At 32.2% G+C, this 11,248-nt stretch overlaps 1 protein-coding gene across 1 annotated transcript; it reads right to left on the reverse strand.

Annotated features, from left to right (window-relative positions):
* Nucleotides 1–2,599: 2,599 nt before the first annotated feature.
* LOC115950651 (trihydrophobin-like) lies at nt 2,600–3,025 on the reverse strand. The gene has a single exon (XM_031067878.1). It carries the CDS (start codon nt 3,023–3,025, stop codon nt 2,600–2,602), a length of 426 nt encoding a protein of 141 aa, XP_030923738.1.
* Nucleotides 3,026–11,248: the final 8,223 nt, after the last annotated feature.

Genomic DNA, 11,248 nt, shown 5'->3' on the forward strand with positions numbered 1-11,248 from the left:
ATCTTACAAAAATAGTGACACTGGATTTTGGTTCAAGATTTTATCTCCACTTGAAGATGCAAATTCGTTGAACTCGAAAATGGAAGAGGAGTCATCATCTCGATATAGATGTTGCTTTTTGTTAGCTTTCGTCCATAGTGACTTGAAAACATCATTAATATGTATGTCAAATGCTAGGATCGATAACTAGAATCGAGTTTTTTATTTTTATTTATTATTTTTTTAAATTGTATTTATGTATATGTATTTCTAAACCAAGCTAAAAAAAAACAATCATTCGTGCTCATAGATCAATTTGGGTGCTTAGATTTAGACTTGTTTATTATTAGCTCATGATGATTACCGAAATATTAACACATTCAGATGCAATGTGTATTTGCATCTAAATGTGTTAATCCTAAAATGGTACATCGACATTAACCAGTACTAGCATATTTCGTTTCTTTAGCTAAATTGAAATGGTCTTTGGTATGATATTAACTCTCTTATTCCTAAGTTTGTACCTTAACTTTAGACTTACCGTCTAGTTAAGTTAGACCTATGTGTAAGGGTCAAAATAGTGATTCATAGATCTGTAATTAGGGGGTAACACCCATCTTCATTATAACCCTAGAGCTAGTGGCATACTTTGGGATTCTTGTCATAATAGGTCTATACTAGGTAACAAGTGTAGTAGCATTCACAAGTCACCCCTTGGAGCACCCACAACCAGAACAATAGATATTCCATGATTGGTGGACACTACATCTCTCACCCTCGAAAAATGCAAACCTCGCTAGGGGATTGGTTTGTATTTCAATAATGACAATTTACACCCTTAAAACCTTTATATTTAACTTATAAACAAAAATGCATTAGAAATGCAATTGGTCTTGTCATGCTAGAATTACACTACTTTTATTTTAGCTTTGTAAAAGAAGTTATTTTATACGACTTCTTTTCCAATATATTCTGTTGATTTGATTTCAACTTAAGGAATGACAAAGAGACTATACATACACTTTCTTAGCCAATTTGCATTACCATCATGGCTAATCTAGTGTTTCATGAATGTACGAAACACATTAAAATTGATTGTCACTTAGTACTTGACAAAATTCAAAAGTCTATGATCTACTATTGGTTGCTTCTAGTTATCATGTTGCTATTTGTTGTTAGTCTATTCTTGGGACTTGTGGTTGAATCTTAAGTATTTTGGCTTGTGTGAATTGGATTTGACTTACCTGCAGTACTTTTTTTAACTAGAATCTCCTTTTATTGTATATTTAAAATAAAAAGACATGTCCGTTAAAAAAACACTGGAGGTAAGTCAAACCCGTGTAAATTTTGTAATTGTGTATTTCAATAAAATTTTTCTTGATTATCAAAAAAATAAATAAAATCAAGAGGGTATAATTAAGGCTATGTATGTTTCTAGTTGTCATCAAGTTGCAGATATACTTACTAATAAATGACTTGGTCTTCCATTATTTTCAAAGCTTATGCTTAAGATGTGATTGCTAAACATATACTCTTCCTTAGCCTATACTAATTCAAATCAATGAACTTATTGCTACTTCAGCAAGTGTCATTTTGAGAAGGGGGGGGGGGGGGGTGTTAAGTAAAAGAAAGAAAAACAATAAGCAACAAGTTATGTTTAGCATTAAACACAACAACGGCAACTTCGCATGAGTAGACATTCATGTGAAAGGCACAAGATCACTTTTAGGAGGTGTTTAGTTCGCTGTGATGTGCCTTTGATGTGATGCACATTACGATGATTGTGACATTAAAATTTTTGGTTTATTTTATTTTTTCTAACACTACCATAATTTAAAATTATAAAATATATCACATCATCTTAATCTCATCACCTTCTTAAACAATGTAATATTGTATTCTTGTATTTAGCCAATGTTGTATTTACTTCCCTGTGATAGTTGAAAGGGTTTTGCAGTAATGGTCAAAAGTAAGCAGGTAGTAGAATTTGAAGTTGATAAAGAGATTAGGTAATTAGGGCATCAGTTTTTTAGAATAAATATATTAAGAATGTTAGATATTTTTTGTTAAGATGGACTTCCATTAGTTGGATTTTAGTTTGTGAAAAATAGGTTGTACTAAAGGTTTTTTTATTTTTTTTATTAATAACAATTGTTATATAGATAGCATACGAAACATGAAAAAAGTTCGTGAATTTTGTAACTCTTAAAGGTTTAGAGTTCATGAATTTTGTAACTCTTAAAGGTTTAGAACAAAAATATTTAAGAATTATAAATACATTTATAACTATAATTAAGAGGCATTAGTAAATTTGGTTAACTCAAAGAGGCATTAGTAACTTTCCTTCTAATGTTCATAGTTAGTAAATGAAAATAAATTGTAAGTTATATTTATCATCAAAACCCCAATATATAACACTTACCATTGTGACTCCACCTAAAACACAACCTCCTCCTACTTTGTTGTTACAATACATTCATTTCTTTTGTTATAGTCTTGTAACACAAAGAAGTACTCCAATAGTGATGGCATTTAAGTGCTTCATCTTAGCTTTATTCATTACAATATCTATCTTTAGTATTGATGTTAGCCTTGCAAATCGCCATCTTTTCCAATCTTCTCAACCTAGTATACCAAACTTGCCAGTCATACCCACATTGCCTGAACCAACACTACCACCTTTGCCTTCACTGCCAACTTTGTCAAAGCAAACGCTACCACCTTTACCTTCATTGACAACGTTGCCAAAACCAACGCTACCATCTATTCTGCCTCCATTGCCAAAGTTGTCAAAGCCAACATTACCACCTTTGCTGCCTTCCTTGCCAACATTGTCAAAGCCAACACTACCAACTTTGCTGCCTCCATTGCCAAAGTTGCCAATACTGCCACCTTTGTTGCCTCCATTGCCAACGTTGCCAAAGCCAACGCTACCACCTATGCTTCCTCCATTGTCAACTTTGCCAAAGCCAACGCTGCCACCATTACCCACATTTCCGTCTATCCCCACTATTCCAACTCTATCAAAACCAGCATTGTGAACCATTCCCTCAATCCCACAAACCCTAATTACTTCAAAGGTCTAGTCTAAATGTCCACAATAATTTAGTTCAATTACAAGGTTTACAATACTATAAAATAAAAGAAAAAAACTATTGTGTTGGATGGTGGTACAATTGCGTTACAAAATTGAGGGCCTCTTGCTTTTTTAGCATCTTAAATGTTATGTGAGGATTTAATTTATGATGTGATATTTGTTTTATCACGAATTATTATGTTCATCTTGTAGTTTGATTTTATGTTATCATACTTAATAATCTATGTTCATAATAATCTTTTAAATTTTCAATTGCAATTTCTCCTAATTTGTTGCTATTGTTATTAGAGAAATGAGAATGATGCCTATCCATCAAAATTTGTCTATTGACCTTGGCTTATCTTCTTCCAAGATTAAGGATTTGAAGGCCAAAATAAGGGGGCAATTAAGAATATATATATAAAGTAAGTAAGTAATAGATTTAGACAATAACATCAAAAGGCTATCACCATCACTAAAGAACTAGGTTAAAGGGTACAATTTTGATAAAAATTACTCATCACAAACTCTCATGATGCACTACAAAATATTACGCAAATATGGTGCTACATATATAAGCATCATAAATTTTATATATATATATATATATATATATATATATATATATTTATATATATTATTTATTTACTTTCATTATCAAAATCAAAACTAAAAAAAGAGCTTAGAGTTTTTAGGATCAGTTGAATTCATTCAAGTAGTTGTGTTATCTTATACGGATATAAGCTCATAGTTTCCTTTATTTTCTGAAAAATAAGGTAGTCTCATCAATACGAAACAATGTTGAGCTAGCTCTTAATAATATATACATTATGTGGCCAATGCCCTATATATATAATATTGTTGGTTACACAAAATGGTGACACTTGCCCCTTTATCAAAGCCTATGACACTGACATGTTTGAAAACATTTAATAATTATCAAACTTAATAATAAATACATTTAAAAAAAAATTGAAAAGGAAGAGAACCGCCACACCTTTAATATTAAAAAACGTATGAGGTGAAGAATTTGACAAGGAAAAAAGCCAAAATTAAACGACTTATTTGGTTACGAACTTAATTATATTATCATTACCATATTTATAATTATTATGTTATAAATAAATAATACAATAGAAGTACTCAAGTCTAAAAGCACACTTATAACTCTTCGCAATGATAGCCTGGGCCCTGGGCCATCTAGAGCCAAAGAAATCAGGTCCGTTTGAATCTCCCTAGCTACAATGTTGATCATCTTGCCCAGGTTTCAAGAGAGAGGCTGGAGGAATTTAAGGCTGTCCTCCCACCAAAACCTCCCCAATTTCCAAAGCCTAGTTTTGCATGGAGGCCTTTGCCAAATGAGATGTTTAAGATAAACTTCGACGGTGCTGTTTTCTGAAATGAGAACAAGAGTGGTATTGGGGTCGTCATTCAGAATCAAGCTGGTTTTGTTATTGCATCTCTCTCATAGCAACTTCCATGTGCCTATCAAGCTCTAAAATTGAAGCTTTGGCAGCAGCTCATTCTCTTGAGTTTAGGTTAGAAATTGGAGTTGCCATGCTGTTCTAGAGGGAGACTTGGAGCTGCTCATGACAGCTTTGGTGGAAGGAGTGTCCTTAGCCTCAGTTGATCTGTTAATTAAGGATGTTGTTCACCTTTCTACTTTGTTTTCTAAATTGCTTTACTCTTATACAAGGAGAGACGGGAATAGACTTACCGATAGTTTGGCCAGGCATGCTATCAATGTTGATGATGGATGTTTCACCACTTTCTTTCTTTGTGTTTCAAGCTAATTTAGCCAGACTTTCTTTGGTTTAATTAAAGCATTTAAGGTTTTCTTTCTCAACCACCAAAAAAAAAGGATATAATATTAGTTTCTTATAGTAAATAATAGAAGTTGTTGTAAATTATTTTAAATTTTTTTTAAAAAGGGAATCAACATTTCAGAGTCTTTTAGTGATAACAAAGTAGCTTAAAAGGTCGATAAATAACTTTTGGAATATCAAAACAGTTGATTGCCCATTCAAACATAGCATTAAAATCACTTATGCCTTAGACAAAGCGATTTATGGCTATAAAGACTTCCTTTTGTTATTCTATTTGGTATAAGGGAGGACAGTTATGGCTAAAATTACTAAAATTTCTTTATATTTTTGCTATTCTCTTTATCATTGACTTTTGTGCACATGCAAATAAGTAACTTTAAATTTTTTCTTTTTATTGTACCTATATTTTAAACCTTTTTTTAATTGATATAATAAAATTTGAACCTATAGTTTGTTAGAGGTAAGATTCGAATCTTACCTATAATAAAAGATCTTTATTATCAGACCAAAACACCAATCGGTTTTTGGTGTAGGTGGGAATTGAACCCCAGATTTCTTATTCAACCATTAGAGACTTTTTTTCTCAAAAAAAAAAAAAAAAAAACCATTAGAGACTTTACTAGTTGAGCTAACTGGAACCCACAATTTTCTTTAGATAATTGAGATTGCCTTCAGTATGATATTAACTCTCTTATTCCTAAGTTCATACCTTAATTTTAGACTTACCGCCTAGTTAAGTTAGACCTATGTTTAGGGGTCAAAATAGTGATTCATAGATCTATAATTAGGGGGTAGCACCCATCTTCATTATAACCCTAGAGTTAGTGTCGTACTCTGGGACCCATGTGTCATAATAGGTCTATATTAGGTAACAAGTGTAGTAGCATTCACGGGTCACCCCTTGGAGTGCTCACAACCACAACAGTAGATATTACATGATTGGTGGACACTCCATCTCTCACCCTCGAAACATGCAAACCTTGCTAGGGGATTCGTTCATTTTCCAATAATGACAATTTACACCCTTAAAACCTTTAAATTTAAGTTTGAAACAAAAATGCATTAGAAATGCAATTGGTCTTGTCATGCTTGAATTACACTACTTTTATTTTAGCTTTTTAAAGGAAGTTATTTTATTAATATGATTTTTTTTCCAATAGATTCTGTTTGGTTGGCTTTCAACTTAAGGAATGACACTTTCTTAGCCAGGTTGCGTTACCATCATGGCTAATCTAGTGTTTCATGAATGTACGAAACACATAAAAATTGATTGTCACTTAGTTCCTAACAAAATTCAAAAGTTTATAATCTTTTATTGGTTGCTTCTGGTTATCATGTTTCTATTTGTTGTTAGTCTCTTCTTGGGACTTGTGGTTGAATTTGAAGTCTTTTGGCTAGTATGAATTTTGTAATTGTGTATTTCAGTAAAATTTTACTTGATTATAAAAAAAATAAATAAAATCAAGAGGGTATAATCAAGACTATGCATGTTTCTAGTTGTCATCAAGTTACAGATATACTTGCTAATAAATTACTTGGTCTTCCATTATTTTCAAAGCATATGTTTAAGATGTGATTGCTAAACATATACTCTTCCTCATCCTATACTAATTCAAATCAATGAACCTATTGCTACTTCAGCAAGTGTCATTTTGAGGGGGAGGGTTACGTAAAAGAAGAATATATATATATATATATATATATATTTATAGAGGGGGAGTATTTAGTGTTAAATATATATATGGGTTCAATTCAAAATAGCCAATGTTGTATTTACCCCCTTCCCCTATGATAGTTGAAAGGGTTTTGTAGTAATGGTCGAAATTAAGCAGGTCACAAATTTTGATGTTGATAAAGAGATCAAGTAATTAGGGCAATAGTTTTCTATATATATATATATATATATATAACGGTATAAATTAAGAATGTTATATTTTTTCTACTAAGTTGGACTTCCATTAGTTGGATTTTCAGTTTGGGTACTAAAGGTTTTTTTAAATTTTTTTTTTTTTAATTAATAACAATTGTTATATAGATAGCCTATGAAACATGAAAAAAAGTTCAAAAATTTTGTAACTCTTAGAGGTTTAGAACAAAAAATATTTAAAATTTATAAATACATTTATAACTATAATTAAGAGGCATTAGTAAATTTGGTTAACTCTCAGCCAAAAAAGAGGCATTAGTAACTTTCTATCTAATGTTCATAGTTAGTAAATGAAAATAAATTGTAAGTTATATTTATCATCAAAACCCCAGTATATAACACTCACCATTGTGACCTCACCTAAAACACAACCTCCTCCTACTTTGTTGTTACAATACATACATTTTCTTTGTTATAGTCTTGTAACACAAAGAGTACAATGATGGCATTCAAGTGCTTCATCTTAGCTTTATTCATTACAATATCTATCTTTAGTATTGATGTTACCCTTGCAACTCGCCATCTTTTACAATCTTCTCAACCCAATATACCAAACTTGCCAATCATACCCACATTGCCTAAACCAACACTGCCACCTTTGCCTTCACTACCACCTTTGCCTTCATTAGCAACGTTGCCAAAGCCAACGCTACCAACTTTACCTTCATTGACAACATTGCCAAAGCCAATGCTACCACCTTTGCTGCCTCCATTGCTAACATTGTCAAAGCCAACACTTCCATCCTTGCTGCCACCATTGCCAAAGTTGTCAAAGCCAACATTACCACCTTTGTTGCCTCTATTGCCAACATTGTCAAAGCCAACACTACCACCTTTGCTACCTCCATTGCCAAAGTTACCAACATTGCCACCTTTGCTTCCTCCATTCCCCAGGTTGCCAAAGTCAACACTGCCACCTTTGTTGCCTCTGCCAACGTTGCCAAAGCCAACACTACCACCATTGCCCCCATTTCCGTCTATCCCCACTATTCCAACTCTACCAAAACCAGCATTGTGAACCATTCCCTCAATCCGGCAAACCCTGATTACTACAAAGGTCTAGTCTAAATGTCCTCAATAATTTAGTTCAATTTTACAAGGTTTACAATACTAAAAAATAAAAGAAAAAACTATTGTGTTGGATGGTGGTACAATTGCATTACAAAATTGAGGACCTCTTGCTTTTTTAGCATCTCAAATATTATGTGAGGATTTAATTTATGATGTGATATTTGTTTTATCGCGATTTATTATGTATCATCTTGGAGTTTGGATTTTATGTTATCATTCTTAATAATCTATGTTCATAATAATCTTTTAAATTTTCAATTAGGATTTCTCCTAATTTGTTGCTGTTGTTGTTAGAGAAATGAGAATGATGCTTATCCATCAAAATTGGTCTATTGACCTTGCCTTATCTTCTACCAAGATTATGCAAATATGGTGGTACATATATAAGCATCATATATATATATATATATATATGTTTATTTATTTTCATTATCAAAATCAAAATTAAGAAAGAGCTTTGAGGTTTCAGAATCAATAGGCTGCATTCTAGTAGTTGCGCTATCTTATGTGAATATAAGCCTATAGTTTCCTTTATTTTCTGAAAAATAAGATAGTCTCATCAATACGAAACAATGTTGAGCTATTTCTGAATAATATATACACCATTATGTGGCCAAGGCCCTATATATATAAAATTGTTGGATACATAAAATGGTGACACGTGCCCCTTTATCAAAACCTATAACAATGACATGTGTGAAAACATTTAATAATTATCAGACTTAATAATAAATACATTTTTAAAAAATGAAAAGGAAAAGAACCGCCGCACCTTTAATATTAAAAAAATGTTTGAGTTAAAGAATTTGACCAAGAAAAAAAGCCAAAATTAAACGACTTATTTGGTTACGAACTTAATTATATTATCATTACCATATTTATAACTATTATGTTATATAAAAATAATACAATAGAAGTACTCAAGTCTAAAAGCACACCCTTGGTGTGATGGTATGATAGTGGAGGCCCATTGTGTCCTCAGTGCTTGGTATCAAGACACTCCTTATCTTGAGAAGTAGGAGGCCCATCCTAAACTAGTTGTTAACTTGTCATTCCATTTGCATCAAAAATTCAAGGCGTGATATTATAACAAAGCATGGCACAGATCCAAAATGATAGGAATTCATTCCTCATGGTAGTGAGAGATATCACATGGCATCTAATTCAAAAAACCATTGCTCACTTGCATGGACATTGCATCTGCTTTAAGCATAAAAATCAAAGTTACACATCTTTCATGGCAAGTAAGGCAACATAATAAGGGCATTAACCTCAATTTGACGAGTAGTGGAAAAACTCATTGTCACATAATCAAATCATGCATTCCCCAAAAAATGAGCAAATTAAGAGTTTCATGACGAGCTCATGGAACAAAGGGTGTCCTACAAGGTTGTACATTCTCTTTGTCATCCAACATCCTAAAGTTGAACATAACCAGGAATGGGTCTTGATATGCAAATGGTTTTTTGGCTCTTTTGGCCCAAGTTCAAAAGATGGGAGTTAGAGACTCGAGCTCACTTTGCACTCTATTGTTTTAGACAACAAAGGCTAGTGATGCACTATGAAGAATCGTTCAAAAGTTATTGCTCACAAAAAGAAGTATCAACAACTTTAATTGGTTGGAGTTGGCTCATATTTGTTACAGAGCGATTGAGTAACCCTATTTTCTCATATAGTTGTCATTAGTCACTCGCTCCAATAGATGTAAGCACACTGCTGAATCACATAAATTCTTTGTATTGATTTATCTCTTCTTTAATCTTGAGTAAACCGATTTTTCACAACATAATCCTTGCATAATAATAATGTCATAATCACTATACAAATAATTGGGGAAATAATATAGAGGTGATGAGAGAGAGAGAGAGAGAGAGAGAGAGAGAGAGAGAGAGAGATGATTCATGTAGTGGGAATTAAAATCATCTATCTTTCAACAATAGAGAAATATCTTGTGAAAATTGGAAGCTCTCAATAATAGTAAACAAAAAAATACAAAACATATTCATCTAACAAAATTGTGGTGGAACATACTTTAAATTTTGAGGATTTATGAGAAATCTAATCAAACCCAGCTATTTGCCAACTTACTTTCTACACCCTTGAAATAAAAGACGCATGTACATCCACGTGAACATACTTAACACTATCTTAAAACCCACATACAGTATAGACATCTAATCTAATGCCATCTAGTGAAAATGCACCCTTGATTGACTCGAAGATTTACATTAAAATCTCAATGACTTCTATGAGGTTTCAAATTTTCACTCAATGATTCACATTTAATATATTTAAAAATATAGTTAATTTTTTTTAGGGGAAAATATATATAAAATTGAATGTTGTATTTACCACGTTAAAATTTGAGAACTTTGTGCCAAAGACTTTAGCTATTATAATAATGAGCAATGACTTCAATTGTGCTTTATCTAATCCAAATCCATCAATTTTTTTTGACTACTAAAGAAGCTAGAATTAAACTATTCCACATAATTCCAAGATAAAAGAGTTATAATTTAGCCATGAATTAGACTTCTTTTGGATTCTCAGATTTCTCTCTCTATCTCAACTGTGTGAATATTGTAGATGATACAAAATTAAAGACATTGAAGCAAAGGATGAAGGTTATATATAAGGGGGAGAAAATTGGCCTCTGCCCTTTTATTTATTTATTTATTAAATCTAGCATTTTGCCCCATTTCTCAAACTAATTAGGGAAATGCCCTTTTTATAACTCAATTGTCCAAAAATCGAGTTTCAAAACGCTACTATAGGGTCCTTAAAACGTCACTATAGGTATGGGGCGATCAAACTTTAAAAAAAAAAAAAAAAAACCTTGCATGGAACTCGAGTTCTGGAGCTCCAGTTCCAAAATGTCATTATAGGGTCTTAAAACGTCACTATAGAACTCCTTAAAACACCACTATAGAGCTCCTTAAAACACTACTATAGGGCTCCAAAAATTATTATTTTTTATTTTTATTTTTTTTCAGTTTGTTATAACTCGATTGTTCAAAAATCGAGTTTCAAAATGGGGCATTTCCCTAATTAGTTTGGGAAAGAGGGCAAAATGTTGGATTTTTTTTTTAAAAAAAAAAGGGCAAAAGCCCATTTTCTCCTATATAAAGGGGAAAAAGAAGCACATATAAAGAGGGGAAAAAGAAGCACATATAAAGAGGATGATGTTTTGAAATGTTGAGATATGGGCATCAAATTCGAACGTGCAACACTTGGAGTATGCAATTTTTGTTGGAGATGTCTTCTGCATGCTAACAGTTGGATAAATTCCACTAAAAAGGTTGGAAAAGTGTGACATCTAGACGAGTAATGCACAATGATTACTGTTTTTAAACAATGCCCATTTGGGTT

Source organism: Quercus lobata, chromosome 1, assembly GCF_001633185.2.
Source record: "Quercus lobata isolate SW786 chromosome 1, ValleyOak3.0 Primary Assembly, whole genome shotgun sequence".
Classification (NCBI taxonomy): Eukaryota; Viridiplantae; Streptophyta; class Magnoliopsida; order Fagales; family Fagaceae; genus Quercus; species Quercus lobata.